Source organism: Chaetodon trifascialis, chromosome 13 (genome assembly GCF_039877785.1).
Source record: "Chaetodon trifascialis isolate fChaTrf1 chromosome 13, fChaTrf1.hap1, whole genome shotgun sequence".
NCBI classification, from domain to species: Eukaryota; Metazoa; Chordata; class Actinopteri; order Chaetodontiformes; family Chaetodontidae; genus Chaetodon; species Chaetodon trifascialis.
This window is the reverse complement of record NC_092068.1, coordinates 13,689,789-13,707,500: the sequence shown is the minus strand read 5'-3', so window position 1 is coordinate 13,707,500 and position 17,712 is coordinate 13,689,789. Positions and strand designations below refer to the sequence as shown.

Below are 17,712 nucleotides of genomic sequence, written 5' to 3'. Positions count from 1 at the left end.
GCAACAAAGGGCCACTTCTGAGGCGAGCCCGGATGACTGTCCGGCTCCAGCATCCAGACCTCTGAGAGGCTGTTTGTTGTTTGCCAGCTTGCATCTGAAGAGCTGACATGAACTCTGGGTGCTGGCTGAGAGCTGCTACTCAGCAATCACAGGACTTTAACATCAGGCTGTGTTTGCTTGCCTGTATGTGTTGCATTTGTGGGTATTTTCTTTGCTTTTACTGCACATGTGACATCATCTGTTTCCAGTTTGTTCTCTCCTTTATTTCATTTTCTGTCATCTCTTGTTTTTCAATTTTTCAATTAGTTTTTCAGTTTTAAGAAAAGGGACCAGACCTCAAGCAATCTACACACACTGCTCTTTCAGGCTCACTTGCACATGCACGGCCCATTACACCATAAATCTCACTCACAGGGCTTAGAAGGGGGCGTGTGGGAATGTGAACCAGCCTAAATATAGATGAACCAGCAGCCATCGATACCCTGACCAATGGGGGTCAGAAAGAGGAGGGACTTGGCTTTATTAAGTGCTTTTAAAATCCATCACCTTCTTCAGGTTAACTAATCCTTCATCTCTAAAGAATAGGTATGAAAGCCCAAAACTTGGACCATTCTCACGTTTTAATGAGAAATTGGCAGGTTTTGCTATATTAAAGGTTGTTTTATTTCAAACACAACAGACTCAGAATCCCAGGTCCCCAAATACAGAACTAAACAGAAAAATCTCTTCACATTTAGACTTAGACTTTACTGTATTGATCCCAAATTTGGCGCATCAGCACACTTCCCTACAGTATGTGTGCACCTTGTAACACCTTGTAGCTGTCTGTTTGTGACACATGATTTTCTTTGGTAGATGTGAGATGAGATCTGATCTATTTGATTTACAAGGTGGTGAATTCCTGTTATTAGTAGATTTATGTGCTGGGTTCAACCCTGACTGCTCGTCTTAAGCCAGCTGTGTTTCTTCAGGGTGGAGAACTCGAGTTCAAAACTCGTCCAGGCGGCGCAGATGCTAAAGGCAGATCCATACTCTGTTCCTGCACGAGATTACCTGATCGATGGATCCAGAGGGATACTGTCCGGAACGTCGGACCTGCTCCTCACCTTTGATGAGGCTGAGGTGTGTGTGTGTTTGCCTCCTTATGTCCATGTGTGTGTCCTGAGAATCACTCTTACTTCAGAGGTGTGGTATCTTTCAGGGAAATAAAGCTTTATATAGCTGCACAGAGGAAGGAGAAACTCAGCTTAGAGCGAGTCTGTAATGGAGTCTCAAATGCAGCCAGATCTAATCACTGAGATCAAATGACTTCCCTCTGTCATAACTCAGGATGTGTGTTTGTGTGTGTGGCTGAATCTGTGTCTATCTGTCTGTATGAGAGAGAGTATATGGTATGTGCCAGCCTGCATTGGTGTGTTTGTGTGTGGATATGTATTACTCATGCTGTTGGGACATAAATCTGTTTACACAGTCACATTGTGGGGACTCATCTTCCTTATGGGGACAAAATGCAAGAGGCCTATAATGTAAATCATTAAATTTTAGACTTAGGCTAAGTTTAGAGTTAGTCCTAGGCTGGGCAAATAGTGATTATGATTAGGATTAGGGTAATGTCCAGGAAATGAATGCAAGTCTATGTAATGTCCCCAAAAGTGGTGGAAATATGTGTGTGTGTGTGTGTGTGTGTGTGTGTGTGTGTGTGTGTGTGTGTGTGTGTGTGTGTGTGTGTGTGTGTGTGTGTGTGTGTGTTTTAAGTGTTTGATGGCAGTCACATTGGGCACGTGATAATGCTCTCCACTTCTCATCACTAGCCTCATTTCTGAAAGAGTTACTTCTCAGAGTCACAAGATGTACATCACAAGACTGCACACGAATACACACACACACACACACACACACACACACACACACATTCACAAAGATGCCACACAAAAAAGAGGGTAACTTCAGTGCTGTCTAAAAAAAGCTCATGCACACACTGAGCTTTGTTCTCATATCAAAGAAGTTTGTCTTCGATCTGCATTATCAGCCTTTGTTTTATGCCTGCATACATGCTCTCATCTGCTTGTGATGATGTCTGTGTTGTGTCCCAGGTGCGTAAGATAATTCGCGTGTGTAAAGGTATCCTAGAGTATCTGACAGTAGCTGAGGTGGTGGAGACCATGGAGGACCTCATCACTTACACCAAGAACCTGGGACCAGGTCAGCAGGAGCTTTCTTTTTTAAAAAATGAATAAATGAATAAAAAACACTACCACTTTAAAGCTGCTGCTCAGTCAGGATGAGTCCGTGTGGTTCTTAAAATGGCACTTTTTAGGAGCGACATTTCATGCAGTTTGACTAAAACTGAAGATCTGGGTCCTTTTCGGAGAGCACCCATACAAAATGTATTTGAGCATGTACATTGTAGGCATTTTGTGTTATATTTTGTGCCTTTATGCCTTTATTCAACAGTTGATTGTGTGGAAATATGGAGAGAGAGGGAGCGCAAACGTCATTAGCGAATCAAACCAGTGATGACCTCCACATTACACATTAACTAGAATTTCTACGTCTTTCATTGGAAGTATCTTGTTTTACTGCTACCAGTCCATATGAGCAAAAACTGGCCATCAAATATGCACAAAAACCCTACTTAGTTTTCAGCCAGGCATCAAAATCATGGGCTGTTACACCAAGTCTGCACTGAAAAATGTCTATTTTAAGGAAGAGCTCTGCAGCAGCAGTGATTCAGCATTGGCACAGTCTTCCAGTTCAGAGTTGAACGATCAGTCAAAAAATCATACAAAAAATATCTTGAAAACTGAACTGTTGAAGTCGTTTTTCAAGCACAAATACCAAACATTGCCTTGTTCCACCTTCTAAATAGTGAGAAATTTTTTTGTTTAATGTGATACCTTTAGATTTTAGACTGTTGGTTGGACAAAACAAGCAATTTGAAGATGTCACCTTGGACTTGTGAAGGACATTTTTCACAATTTATGGAGCAAATAATCATCAATTAATCAAGCAAATCAAGCAAACTGAATCCTTATATATTCAGTTAACTGTCCAGATAATTACTATTCTCTTAATAATTCAGACAAAAAGGTTTATCACAAATGCGTCACACAATTTGGCATTGGCAGAAAGTTTTTATTAGGGCCACCACTAAAACATGAACCGTGCAATCAACCTTTGTTTCAGACCATTCTCAGGGTCAAAACACCCATCTGTCATGATGAAAAATAAAATTAACTGACTGCCTCTCTGACACTAAGATGCCGTGATTAAAGACAGGAGTCTTTTCACTGGCATTAGAGCAGCACCATAAACAGGCTATTTATCATCAGAGGTAAAAGGTCAATTGTGTTGTCAGTACATAGTGGCATAATGAGCCAGAGGAAATCTGATGCCAAGCTCTTCTCACACTTGACTGATGCTTTCATTGTGCCAGATCAGTCGCTCATGAAGGAATGATCTGTTGGGATGTGTTGGAACTACTCACTTGGTGAATACACCAGAGGATGCCGTCGGCCTCTGTCAGAGCATTAAAACTGTGACGCTAACCCCAAACAGAAAAGCTCACCACCTTTTGCTGAATTCTACCTGCTGCCTTGGTTTGATTTTGATACATTCGAACTTTCACAGTACCAAAAAATTTCTTTCTTTTCCTCAGGGATGACCAAAATGTCAAAGATGATTGAGGAGAGGCAGCAGGAGCTGACGCACCAAGAACACAGACAGATGCTCGTCAACTCCATGAACACTGTCAAAGAGCTGCTGCCTATGCTCATATCCGGTGTGTACGTGCGTCTGTCTGTCTGTCTGTCTGTCTGTCTGTCTGTCTGTCTGTCTGTCTGTCTGTCTGTGTGGGCAAATGACATTGCAGGTCACTGAGCATCCAGCAGTTGTTATAGCAACGCTGATAATTACAGTCATTAGTTGCTGGGGATGTCAGACTGACTGCACACACACATCGCCCACTAGCTGCTCTACCAGTGTCTCTCATACTGTATATTGTACCAGCAAAGAAGAGAAACGCTGTCACAGCTTTTGCAAGCTGTGCATTCAAACATGCATGTTGAATGTAAATTTAATTGAAAAAATGTTTGGTTTTTGGCCGCAGCAGGCAGCTGGTGTCAGTGAAAAAGCTCTGACAAACCCACTGTACGCTACATACCCAGCATCTGGAAAACTAAGCTAGCAGCTAGCTGGTGAACACATAACGGAGCATTTAGGAGCTATAGAACCATATATTTCTCGCAGGAGTTGGTGGAGACCAAAACAGTTGCTAGACTTGAACAAATGCTAATGTTGCTTCATATCTGCTGATGCATAAATAAGCAACTGTTTGCCATCAACTAAAAGGGTGATAATATGATGTTTCTGCTGCCCCCAAGTGGCCAAAATGTGGGTTAATACAGCTTTAAAGCCACTACTTTAAGTGTTTAAGGTGAATTAGATCATTTTGATGGCAGGACACATGTTTTTTGGAGCTTTTGGATACTACACTGCCAGAGCTTGCTGCAAATAGTTGCTTTAATGAACAGTTTTATATCTTTTGTGATAAATCTGTGCTCCTATATAACCTGTCATCATCAGTACTCACCTTTCTGTCCTCAGCTGTAAAGATTTTTGTTGCAACCAAGAGCAGTCGGGGCGTCGGCGTTGAGGAGGCCGAGAGGAACAGAAGGTTTACCTTTGAGAAGATTAGCGCTGAAATCAATGAGATCATAAGAGTCTTACAGCTCACCACGTGGGACGAGGATGCCTGGGCCAATAAGGTACGACCTGCGCTGCACACTTCAGCTAGGATTTTCTTCATTTTATACCCTAAACCCCCCAAAACAACTGGAAAACTCAGATACGTATTTTTTGCTTTGGAGTGCCTGTTTGCACACACATAGCCACACACATAGCCACACACACACACACACACACACACACACTCACACACACACACACACACACAAACACACACACACACACACACACACACACACACACACACACACACACACACACACACACCCCTCTGTGCTGAAGAGAGCACCTCCAAAATAATTCACTTCTTCACTTTTCTTTTTGCTTGGTAGTATAACTCCTGGTTTTTTCTTTTTCTTTTCTTTCTTTACCTTCCTCCTCCATTCTTTTCCTCCCTGTAGAAGGTAAGCCTGTTTCTCTCCCCCTCTGAAGTTTCCAGCATGCAAGTGTGTATGTGTGTGTGTCTGTGTGTGTGTGTGTGTGTGAGAGAGAGAGAGAGAGAGAGAGAGAGAGAGAGAGAGAGAGAGAGAGAGAGAGAGAGAGAGAGAGAGAGAGAGAGAAGGAAATACATCCTCATGCTTAGATATGTTTCTGTCATGCTGGTATTTAACAGTGTGTCATGTGTTTTAGTCCACTGACTGTTAGTTGATGTGATGATGTTCAGTGCACACTCTTCATCACTATATCGTTACATGTGCATCCGTTTGTCTCCAGATGTCCATTTGAGTCAAATGGCTTGAAACAGATGACAGTTGTTTACGTTTTTAAGCTAAATAACCTTTTTCTTTTAATGATAACTGCTTTGGAAATTCAATCCATCTTCAATCATGGTACTTTCCTTCTTTGTGTTGCTGATGTTTACTGTGTGTTACAGCTCTCAGTAGCACAGTAAGACGCTGTTTTTGGGCAGGATATTCTCTCTTGGAAATGTATTGTGCCCATTAGTTAGAGAATGTGCCCTGAGTTCATTTACTGGCAAAGTTCAGATCTGTTTCACTAGTCTAACCTGTAACCCTGCATGTTTCTCTGCACACAGCTACCTCAGACAATGATCTGTCAGTTTGTGTTTTTGTGTGTATGTGTGTTTGTGTGTTTGCTGTGGATATACCACATACTTTGTGCATAAGCTGTGATAAGCACTTACTGTCAGTGTGTGGGGGAACCGCTGGCACACGCTGACTGTCCTCCTCTCTGGTCATGAATTATAGAAATAAGCTGGTTGGTGTCCAGACGCATTCATAATAGATGGACTGTATTGAATGGTTCCACTTAAGCGGTTCATTCTCCTCTGAGCTGGAAAATTGGCTTTTTTGTTTTTTCTCCACCTGATACAAAGCATTGAAAGACTTTGTGGCATTTCAGATGTGAGGTCATTACCATCCCTCAAATGTCTCATTTTCCTCTTCTGAAAAACTTCTGAACACTGTTACCACACCAGCACTAATCACTAATCGATCCCATCTACGCTGTCCGGCTGCTGCAAATACTGACTTGCACAGCAAATGTGTATTAATCCGCAGCTGAAAGTAGTGCCCAACAAAAGTGCTATTTATTCCTGTTTGAGGAGTGTTTGCTAAAAATTGCAGTTGTCAGCTATTTTAGAAAATTTAAATCTTTTTATGAACCCACACCTTCTTTTTGTGACTCATTTTAAAGAAATGTCTTCAGTGGGAATGAATGGGCTTAGTGCCACATGCAGTTTTGAGACTAATGCCTCATTTGTGGTATTTTTATCAACTTTGTTGACAGTAAGAAAAATAACCTGTTCCTTTAATGTTGGCTCACAGCAACCCAGAGTTTATTTTGGCACATTATTGTTCGAATAGTAATGAATAAAAACTACTTAGTTGTTACTTACAACTCTTTATTTACAGCATGCCAAAATGTAAAGCAGAACCTCGTTATTTAATACCCACTGCCGTTTTGACATAGCTGTACATAATGTTGTATTTTCTCTCCACCTCAGGATATGGAGGCTTTGAAGAGATCTCTGGCTCTGATTGAGTCAAAGATGGCACAAGCTAAAAGCTGGCTCAAAGACCCCCATGGACAACCAGGTAACTGTGATTTTTATGCTTCCTGCTCAAACACTCAGTCAGATTTGTAGATTTTTAGATTCTTGGGGTGTTTCGTCATGCCCAGGAGACCCCGGTGAGGTTGCCCTGCGTGTCATACTGGATGAAGCTGGTAAGGTGGGAGAGCTGTGTGCTGGGAAGGAGAGGAAAGATATACTGGCAACCACTAAGGCTCTGGGACAAATGACCGACCAGATCGCCGACCTACGAGCCAGGTAGTGTGTGTTTGTCTGAGAGAAAGTGAGCCAAACCGTCAACTTAACTGCCCTTCATCTAATGTATTTTGCCATCCTGTGTCAGCTGTGTGTGTTTTCCTTTCATGGCAGAGGCCAGGGCCCGACCCCAGGGTGTGTGCAGCGCGCAGGCCAGTGCTCACAGGGCTTAGACTTGTTATTTGGCAAAGTGGACAGTGCTGCTCGTAGGTTGGAGGCTCTAATCAATGCCAAGCAGGCCATTGCCAGAAGGCTGGATGCTGCACAGGTCAGATAAAACAACAACAGCACAGTAATCCATGTTAACCCTCTCCCCAGTGAATGACACTTCATCTTTGCTCAGTATCTTCATCCCATTTCTGTCTCTTTTCTCTTTCCAATTTGATTTCCAAGCAAGCCCAATCAGTTTGAAATTTTCACTGAATAATTTAAAGCTAAATGCACTTATGCACTGTGCAGTGTTTAGTGGCGTTTTCCCATCCTTGATGCTCTCTAGTGTTACTGTACAGATTTATGTTGCTTATCTCATCAGATGAGTACTAAGCCATATATGTGCATTTTTCAGGCCTGGCTGGCTGATCCTAATGGCGGTCCTGAGGGGGAAGAGAACATCAGAGCACTACTAGCAGAGGCCAAGCGCATTGCAGATTTATGTGAAGACCCCAAAGAGAGGGATGACATCCTGCGCTCCATCAGTGAGATCGCAGGCCTCACTGCCAGACTTGTGGAGCTACGCAAACAGTAGGCTTTCCATCTTCTGACGCATGCACGACCAATAACTCGTGACATGTGAATACTTTATGTAATTCTTAGACCCTCTTTTTTGTAGGCTCAAACTGCAACCTCATGCAGCCAATAGCTGGCATATATTACCTGCCTGGAAAATATGTTGTTGCCTGTCAACCCTGGGCATCAGTCCTACAATAAGGTTTCTGTTTGAATATGGTGTGATGGGGTCATGGTATTTATTTATTTTTAAGATTTTGCGGATCCAAACTTAGAGCTTAAAGGAAAATACCACTCAATTCAAGGTTCATGCCACAGATTTTCATGTTTGAAATGAAGTAAAGACACAGCCTGGTGGCAAGTTTGTTGAATTTAGAGCAGTTAATTTACTAGATGGTACTGTCGTGCAGTGAATCACCACAGCATGAGTCATGGTTAGCAATATATTTTCTGCGCTCCACTTCCACTGGATGTATTGACCATAAAAGGAGACCAGACATAAATATTAAAAAGTAAACCAAATGAGCCAGCTGTCACCTAGATCCATATGAAAACTATGGATCTGAACTTTAAAAGGAGAAAAATGTGACTGTGCAGGTCATTGCACTTCTTATATGTGGCTATTTTACTGTACAACCTTATAAGGACTGATTGTACAAGACCACAGAAGAATTGGATTCAATATTTCAAACCAATGAAGTGTGTGAAATTATTTTCCTCTTCTGGCCTTAAATCTGTCAATAGTAATGAAACTCATTATGTATTTCCTTGAGGAATTATTTTTCGTCGAATCCTGTACTTTTATGTAAAACACCCACATGCTCCCACTAGAAACCAGTGATAAAAACATTTTGTCTCTATTTTTGGCTAAACAAGACAAAAATGAATGTTGACAAACAGATGAAAAAGTAGCATCAGCCTCTGACGGTGGTATTTCCCTTTATCTTGGTGTCTTACAGGGTTTCTGCTTTGATTGATTTGAATTCTGTATTTAATAGCTTATTTCCACACTACATGACTTTTATGCCTTTTTGTGTCCTCCCTCAAATCATCTCTCTATTTGTTACTGTCTCAGGGGTAAAGGTGACAGCCCAGAGGCCCGTGCATTGGCAAAGCAGATTGGGGCGGCGCTGCTAACCTTGCAGTCCAAAACCAACCGGGCCGTGGCCAACATGAGACCAGCCAAACCCGCCGTCACCTTGGAGGGCAAGATGGAACAGGCCCTCCGCTGGGTGAACAACCCCGGAGTTGACGACAGAGGAGTAGGTGAGCGTGGGTTGGATGACAGCTCCAGGGAAGGATGATGTAGTAGTTTGGTTCGAAAATAAACGCTCTGACCTTCAATGACTTTTGTCACTCTCTATGGGTGATGGAGAGCGTGTGAAAGTGGTTATGGCAACACCTGAGACTCTGGCAGTTACAGGATCCTGAAAGATGTGAGGCGTTTAAGTGGTCCACGAGGAGACTGCAAAGTGTCTCGTTTTCAACATTCAGTGTTAATTTTTGACATTTCCGAATGTGGTAAAGAAATGACTGTGCTGGTGACTGGTGGCATTTCCTTAAATGCCCACAGTGAGGTATCTGTATGAATCACTGAATGAATGATTAACTTGACTCCAGGGAGCATGTCATTGTTTTTAATGCTTTGTTTGATGCCAGTTGCTGTTCCTGTCCTGTCATTTTTATTGTTTCCTATTTCCTTGCATGCTTCCCTTTGGGAGCAGAGTGTGAGATACTACAGTGGAACACAGGTACCTGCCCACTATGTGCTTTCTAAGAAGATTTAACCAAACCTAGAAAGTTTATGAAGTCAGTGTGAAGTCAGCATCCTCTTCTCTAATTTACAAGAAAGGATATATGAACCACAGTCATTTGTCACCTCTCGTATTCTTAGTACTTGTCAGACAGTTTGAAGATGCTCTATGTCTAAATAAGGGCATCTAATAGTTACATGTGTAATAGTGATTTCTGCCCTGTGTCTCCCCAGGTCAGGCAGCAATCAGAGGAATGGTTGGAGAAGGGAGGAGGCTGGCAGGAGGCCTGTTAGGCCCGTATCGACAGGATATGATCGGACGCTGCGACAGAACGGAGGCTCTAATGACTTCTTTGGCAGACATGGCTGGCAGGGGCGAGGCTGAGGCTCCTCATGCCCGAGCTACAGCTGCACAACTGCAGGACAGCCTCAAGGTAGCTCAGCGGGCTCACAAACACACTTTTTCATTCATAAATGAATCAAGGTCGCTGTCACTTCTTTTCTGCAGCCAAACATTGTTCAGACCCACAGAGGTGAAATTTAATCATAGTTAAGATCACAAAGTGTCCAGATATACCAAACATGTCAAGTCATCTGAATATTGCCATTTGATCGAATGGAGAATCAATAAAAAAACATGAAGTCTTGGGTTTGTGTATATGATGTGTATGTTTGTTATTATTGAAAGTATTGGTGCACAGCTCCACCTAGTGGACAGATACGACACTCTCTGCCTCCACCAGGACCTGAGGCAGCACATGCAGGAGGTGATGACCCAGGAAGTATCTGATGTTTTCAGTGACACCACCACCCCTATCAAACTGCTGGCTGTGGCTGCAACTGCTCCCCCTGATGCCCCCAACAGGGAGGAGGTCTGTAATGTACAAAAATGTGTGCTGGTTACAGCAACTAGTCCTCGAAGCCTAATTTCTACTGATTCTGCACCATCCAGATGAGTGAGTGTGTGTGAAAAGCCCAATAAAACATGTTTCATGTCTCTAGTCTGACAATACCAACATTTATGTTTGGTGTAGGTTTTTGAAGAGCGTGCAGGGAACTTTGAGGCCCACGCAGGTCGGCTGGGGGCAACTGCAGAGAAGGCCGCTGCAGTGGGAACAGCCAATAAGAGCACTGTAGAGGGCATACATGCTGCTGTGAAACATGCCAGGGAGCTCACACCACAGGTGCTAATGTTTGTTTTGCTGTCCCTGATTTGCATGACTGCATACATGGATGAAACATGCCACTGTCAGGGTCTCATACACAGTCGGTGTGACATGTTTGTTGATGTCCAGGTGACCTCTGCTGCTCGCATCTTGTTGAAGAATCCTGGAAATAAAGCAGCATACGAGCACTTTGACACCATGAAGAACCAGTGGATTGACAACGTGGAGAGACTCACCGGTGAGGATTTTCTCATCATTTGTTGTGTTACTTAAATTATTGAACATAATAATTGCAGTGCAGCTACATCAAACTGAGCTCTCAAACAACATTAATATACTGCAGATGAGATTCAGAGGTTAATCTGTGCATGTGTGGGTGTGTTCGTCTCAGGTCTGGTGGATGAGGCCATCGACACCAAATCTCTGTTAGATGCTTCTGAGGAGGCTATAAAGAAAGACATTGACAAGTGCAGAGTTGCCATGGCAAATGTTCAGCCCCAAATGCTTGTTGCCGGGGCAACAAGCATAGCAAGACGAGCTAACCGGGTTCTGTTGGTGGCTAAGAGGGAAGTGGAGAACTCTGAAGATCCGCGCTTCAGAGACACGGTGAAACATGCCTCAGACATCCTCTCACACACCATCTCGCCCATGGTGATGGATGCTAAGGCAGTGGCCGGCAACATACAAGATAAAGGTGCAGGAATACACTGAGCAAACACGTGTTCAAGATACTGTATGACAACGAATGATACAGGTTCATTCACTTTATCATCTGTCTTTATGTTTCAACCTCTCCTCCACAGCTCTGCAGAAGGCCTATTTGGACTCGTGCCTGAGGATCCTGGCTGCAGTCGGAAAAGTTAGAGAAGCCTTTCAACCTCAGGAGCCCGACTTCCCTCCTCCGCCACCTGACCTGGACCAGCTCCATGTAAGCGCAGTAAAACACATATTTGCTATCTTCCACGGTAAAACTTTGAATGACCCACCACTTCCTTACCACCAAACGAAATGAATGCATTAATACAGATGGGTAAAGTGAAAAAGTCAACAGCTCTCAGGTGTAATTGTAAATGTGAAGCTGGGTTTCACCAAGTGGAAACGAGTTTGAAAATAATTCACTTTAAGGAGTCAGATATATTGCAAACAAAATATGTATTATTATATATTATACTTATGACATGCTTAAAGAGTAACTTGACACACCCTGAAAATCGTGTCCTCTTCAACTTGATCTTATCTGATTATCTGCTCTTCACATTCCCCATGTAACATACAGTATGTGTGTCTGTGTGTTTTCTCCAGGTTAGTGATGAGCAGGCACCACCCAAGCCCCCTTTGCCAGAGGGCGAGGTGCCCCCGCCTCGGCCCCCTCCTCCTGAGGAGAAGGATGAGGAGTTCCCAGAGCAGAAGGTTGGAGAGGTGCTCAGCGAGCCCATGATGGTGGCAGCCAGGCAGCTGCATGATGAGGCACGCAAGTGGTCCAGCAGGGTTAGTTCACACAAACATGGAGAAACGAACGATTTACATACGTGTCCACGCCATCACATTTGAAAATCAGTAGCATACATGGAATAAAAATAAAGTAAAATAAGCTAGCTGCTTAGTTATATCTCTATATCATGTTAATAGACCTGACTGATATTACTTTTTCTCTCTGTTGACTATAATACACACGACCGATGATGAAGCACCTTCTCATATTCTGTGAATATACTGAAATCAAGTTTTTACCGAAACTGTCTTGATGGTGAAATGTCAGTGGCTCGATTCCAGTTTTAGAGGGAAACTGGAAACTGTCATCTGCTCGAGGTGTTTGCATGTACAGTTGTTCATGGCTTACACACGCACACTTACATGCATAAAGTACATATAAGATATCGAGTCATCTGCGGAGAGACAATCCAGCCTCTCGTCTGTAATGGAAGCAGAAAACACTATGTTCGTTGCAGAGTTTGTATTCTTTGCCTTCTTGTCCCTGATGGGGTTTATGTTCTGTATGTGTGTGTCCAACTGTTTTTGTGTGGAGGAACTGTGTATGGGACCAGTTATTCTGTGTAAATAGCATTTGATTATCTAGCCCTCTCAGTCTTTTTATGGAGCTGATAACCGTTCTTCCCTCTGTGGCACTCCTGGCAGTTTTGACACACCTATTTAATGCTCTATGCATCAGAGGTGCCATTGGAAACCAGGCATGAAATATCCATTGTAAACGGCCTTAGGTCACACTCCAGGACACTGCTTGACAAAAACCTAAATACACTGTAAGGATGCCAACCAATGGTTTCTGTTACGCTTAGACTTTGATTGTGCAAATGCTTCACAAACTGTCAACTCAGCCACTGCCAGAGTCAGAGTCAGGCCCATCATCCACCTGCTACCTGCCCAAACCAGCTCCTCTTTCCTCTTTTTTTTTCCCATCTTTGCTTGCTCGTGCAGTTTCACCTCCCCTCTCCCTGCTCCTTCACAGCGCTTGTATTCGCCCCTTCTCCCTCCTGTAAATCACCTGTCCTCTGTTCTTCCATCCAGTGCCTCTCATACTGTACTAAATGCCTCCTTTTCCCATGCTTCCTTCCTTCCTGCCATCCCTGGCTTTCCCCTTCTTCTCCACATTCCTCCCTTTTCCTCCTCCCACCCTCTTTGCCTCCCTTTCCCTCCATCTCAATCGATCCCTCTCCTCCAACCACCGCCAACAACCCTGCCCCCGCCCCTGCCCCACCCAGCCTGAGGATGAGGAGGCAGTAGAGGAGAGGGAGGTAGATGATGAAGATGAGTTTACTGATGGTGAGGATGACTATGAGCCAGAGCTGCTGATGATGCCCTCCAACCAACCTGTCAATCAACCCATTCTGGCAGCTGCCCAGTCTCTCCACCAGGAGGCGCGCAAGTGGTCCAGCAAGGTCTGCGCACGTACATGCACATGAGCACACACACAACCAGACTTGGGCCAGATAGTAAAGTCCCAGTGTGTGAGCCCCCACACACACACACACACACACACACACACACACACACACACACACACACATCCACGCATGCAAAGAGATGAAGCACCACACAAGGAAAGCCCTGCAGGACAAAGAAACATCCTTTGGAGTACTAGCTGAGAGTCACTGTGGCTGCACAAACGATGAGCTCTGCATCTGCCACTACCATGGAAACCTCCAACCAGCTGTGGCTGCCGTTTTTTTACTGTTGTTGCATCACACTCAGACATGGTTGGCACACGGTCATGCTGATGCCAGGTTGTACTAAAGGTCGAGGACTGTTGGAATGGCAAGTTTGTTTGTTGCACCAAGTGGATCAACTGGTACTGGCTTCACACGTCCCTCCCTTATGTTCACGATTAGGTAAAGTGGTTTAAAGGAGGAGCCAGGCGCTCTGTCGCGCTGTTATCGCTGTTGTCAATCACTCGTTGTCTGGCCAACCTGTGAAGCCAAGGATGACAGTTTCCCAAAGACTTCTGGGTGATGTAGCTTTGACGTTAGACTGCCTGCTTGCCTGGTATGATCACCTGCTTCTGCTTCTTAGTGTCAGGGTGTGTAGTTATAGCACCAACACTGTGAACATCACCTCACAGGTACTAACCCCAGGCTGACAGCGATATGAGGGAGACAACACTGTTTCCCTCCCAAACTGAGGGTAAATATCACAGTTATCTTCTTCCATGAGGGCTGAAGAACACGTGCTAACTTTGACTAATGCTGCATGCAGCTTTCTGCTTTTAAGTGTAGTGCCTGTTTTGCTTTTAAACAAAGCACTAGCATCCTCTTAGAGTTTCATAACACTGTTTTCAATATCCAACATTTTGATTGTTATCAGTATCATCAGAAAAAAATGTGTGGAAACATGACTCAGTATTTTCCACTGCATTCTCATCTGCTTATCGAAAGCCATGCTCCTCTCCAGCATCCTGCTCACAGCTCTTCCTGCTTCCTCCTCCACCCCCTCCTCCCTCCCTCTTCACAGGGTAACGACATCATTGCAGCGGCCAAGCGGATGGCTCTGTTAATGGCAGAAATGTCTCGGCTGGTGCGTGGCGGAAGCGGGAACAAGCGAGCGCTGATTCAGTGTGCAAAGGACATCGCCAAGGCCTCGGATGAGGTGACGAGGCTGGCCAAAGAGGTGGCCAAGCAGTGCACCGACAGACGAATCAGAACGAATCTGCTGCAGGTGAGGACAAACCCATGAAGACACAAACGCATGCTGAAAAATCCTATGTGTGATATAATTTACACATCTTTCTCCTTCTAAAAGGTGTGTGAACGAATCCCTACCATCAGTACTCAGCTGAAGATCCTCTCCACTGTCAAAGCCACCATGCTGGGAAGAACAAACATCAGTGAAGAGGAGTCAGAGCAGGTAAAGTCACAAAACTGCACATTGGATCAGTGTATCCCTGATAGCCAGCAGGGGTGGAAAGTTATTAATAACATTTACTCACGTACTATATTTAAGTACACTTTTGAGGTACTTGTACTGTACTGTACTCTTACAACCAGCTGCAAGATTCATCAGTATCAACAATCTGTTCATGTAATACATGATAATATATCAGTTAGAAGGGACATTATTATTATATGTGCTTTTACTCAAGTAGGACATACTTCTTCCACCACTGTTAACTTGTCTCCATTTTGTTCCATCTACATTGTAATTTGCCCCCTAACTGCTACATTTCCAAATGTTTCCCTCACCAGGCCACAGAGATGTTGGTACATAACGCCCAGAATCTGATGCAGTCAGTGAAGGAGACCGTGAGAGAGGCAGAAGCCGCCTCCATCAAGATTCGCACAGATGCAGGATTCACCCTTCGCTGGGTGCGCAAGACCCCCTGGTACCAATAAACAAACCTGATCGCTGACTCTAGTCACACTGTTAACTTGGCACAGAAAGCACACACTGCGAGTAAAAGCAGCCGTGTGCACACTCACTCATCACGATGCGCTTCCTCAGAGAGGAAGCCGCAGGTGATTGTGATCCATCCTCCGCTGTAGTTCGGGTGTGTCTACCAGGAACCATTAGATAAGCAGGTTTCATTTATTGGGGTGAGTTCAGCTTCGCTCTCCTGTTCCCTTTATCTGTATGTGTGGCATCACGCAGGCTAATCGGAGACAATTTTTAATATATATTTTGGTATGTTGTGTTACAAGAGTTTATCCAAATCCCAGGTATATATTTTTTGCATGAAAATGTTTTCTATTTTCTAAAGGCAAATGATGACAATAAGATACTTAACTCCGAGAGGACATTTACTTCAGTTCAGTTTTTTTCAGTGAGTTTCTTACTGTCTATTGTATGTACAGTGATTATTTGTTTTATGGACAGCACTCAGCTCTGAGCTTTATACACCGCGAGTGTGGAGTCTTGCGTGGGCTGATGAGCTCTCCTCCTCATGTTTACTTTGAGTAATAACGCTGATCTTAACTGAAGATCTGTGAATTCAGAGGTGATCACATCATCGCTGCTGTCCTAAAAGGTCTTCTGGATTTAAAGTGTTACAACTTAAAGGCAAATGACACAGTTTCTAAAGTGATTGTATAATTTGAAAGAAATGTATGTTTTGTTGTTGTTGTTGATTGCAGGAAGGCTGATACTTAATGGATCAGAGGTTTTCACTGGACTGTTGCCATATGAGCAACAGTAAAGTCAGGATGAGTTGAGATGTTTTTAATATGTTTTTACTTCTTTGGTTGAACTTTTATTTAACTATCACAGTGAACAATGCCAAAGGATTTGTTTTACATTACTGTAAGCTTCATGAAGTTTTCTTAACACTTTAACACAAGGTTATTACAAAAAAAGACAGATTATTATCTGTGGCTGTGACTCTGAGGTGCTTTTTGACATCTGTTTTTTATTATTATTATTATTATCATAAAAAGGAGAAAATGTTTTCCCCTGCTTTGCTTTTTTTTTTTTTTTTTTTACTATTTGTAGTGCTGTCAAAATTGCTCTAAAGCAGTGATTTTAGGCAGCCATTCAACATCCTGTTTTTAGACTCTTCTCCATGTGTGAGCTCAGTAGTCCCACTCTGCTCTGATGGATCGTTTTTACACGGATTTTCCACTCGACCCCGGTGGTTTGAAAGCAACCTTTTTATGTGATATCAGGCAGTGATGCTAGTCTATCAGTCTAGTTTTTTTTTTTTAGTTTTAAATAAAAAAACTGTACAAAGGAGTGTTTTGTCTGGAATAATTACACAGCAATTTACTGATTCATTCATCATCAAGATTGGTACCTCAATGTCAGAAGCAATCAAATGAGCTCATTCTCTAAACAGTACCCATCAGGTTTTACTCCACATTTTTTACAGTGGTTGGGGAAATTTAACTGTTAAATGGAGAATTTGTATGTGTATGTATGTGTGAAGCCTCTTCACTTGAACAGTATTAGTGAGCGGTCTCCATGATGCTCCAAACAGCCGCACAGAATGTTAACTGCATCTTCATCTTTATTTGGGCCTACTGAGCATGTAGCAGCCACTGAGCCCTCACTGAGAGCCACAGGGTGTACTTCTGTGTGTACTTGATGTGTTCATTCACACCCTGAATGTATTCTGATAGCTTCTAGCCCTGCCAACACATCTGCTGTGCCTTGGAAGAATAAAAGACTATAATGACGACTGGAGTCAGCCTCTTAATTTGCTTTGAATGACTCGTACCGCAACGTAAAATGAGTGAAAGGAAGAATTGACAAGCTGATTTCAAGTGTTCAGTGTATTTAATATGAGTCTAACCGGGCTAGCAGCTCTGTGAGGCTAAGGCACAGCGATTCTTGACGCTAAATGCTATGCAATGTTGGCATGTGGAAGTTTTAACATGTACGTTTTCCATGTTTGTCATCTTAGTGTAGTGTAATAGCATGCTAGCATTTGCTAATTACCACTAAATGCACAGTGAAACAGCAAAGCTCATTTGTAAACAAAGGTATTGCATATATTTAAACTCTGACCTGCTGGTGGCGCTAGAGCAAAAGTTATGTTAACCCAAGTTAGGACCATTCATTCTGAGGAGTTTTATGTCAATCCATCCAGT

At 43.3% G+C, this 17,712-nt stretch overlaps 1 protein-coding gene across 6 annotated transcripts in view; it reads left to right on the top strand.

Annotated features, from left to right (window-relative positions):
• The window catches only part of LOC139341080 (vinculin-like), a 24,125-nt gene extending 6,825 nt beyond the window's left edge, over window positions 1-17,300 (top strand). Inside the window, exons 3-24 of one of the 6 annotated variants that reach the window (XM_070977390.1) lie at window positions 972-1,122; window positions 2,094-2,202; window positions 3,659-3,781; window positions 4,606-4,766; window positions 6,713-6,803; window positions 6,889-7,036; window positions 7,148-7,301; window positions 7,599-7,774; window positions 7,863-7,961; window positions 8,835-9,025; window positions 9,484-9,510; window positions 9,747-9,946; window positions 10,256-10,384; window positions 10,547-10,696; window positions 10,808-10,916; window positions 11,070-11,372; window positions 11,482-11,606; window positions 11,981-12,166; window positions 13,399-13,575; window positions 14,645-14,848; window positions 14,933-15,037; window positions 15,376-17,300. In XM_070977390.1, coding sequence (XP_070833491.1) covers window positions 972-1,122; window positions 2,094-2,202; window positions 3,659-3,781; window positions 4,606-4,766; window positions 6,713-6,803; window positions 6,889-7,036; window positions 7,148-7,301; window positions 7,599-7,774; window positions 7,863-7,961; window positions 8,835-9,025; window positions 9,484-9,510; window positions 9,747-9,946; window positions 10,256-10,384; window positions 10,547-10,696; window positions 10,808-10,916; window positions 11,070-11,372; window positions 11,482-11,606; window positions 11,981-12,166; window positions 13,399-13,575; window positions 14,645-14,848; window positions 14,933-15,037; window positions 15,376-15,522 — 3,265 coding nt within the window. In that variant the 3' untranslated portion in view covers window positions 15,523-17,300. The remainder of the gene's footprint in view (window positions 1-971; window positions 1,123-2,093; window positions 2,203-3,658; window positions 3,782-4,605; window positions 4,767-6,712; window positions 6,804-6,888; window positions 7,037-7,147; window positions 7,302-7,598; window positions 7,775-7,862; window positions 7,962-8,834; window positions 9,026-9,483; window positions 9,511-9,746; window positions 9,947-10,255; window positions 10,385-10,546; window positions 10,697-10,807; window positions 10,917-11,069; window positions 11,373-11,481; window positions 11,607-11,980; window positions 12,167-13,398; window positions 13,576-14,644; window positions 14,849-14,932; window positions 15,038-15,375) is intronic. The other 5 variants (XM_070977392.1, XM_070977391.1, XM_070977393.1 and 2 more) reach the window with 5 other exon arrangements.
• The last annotated feature ends 412 nt before the right edge of the window (window positions 17,301-17,712 follow it).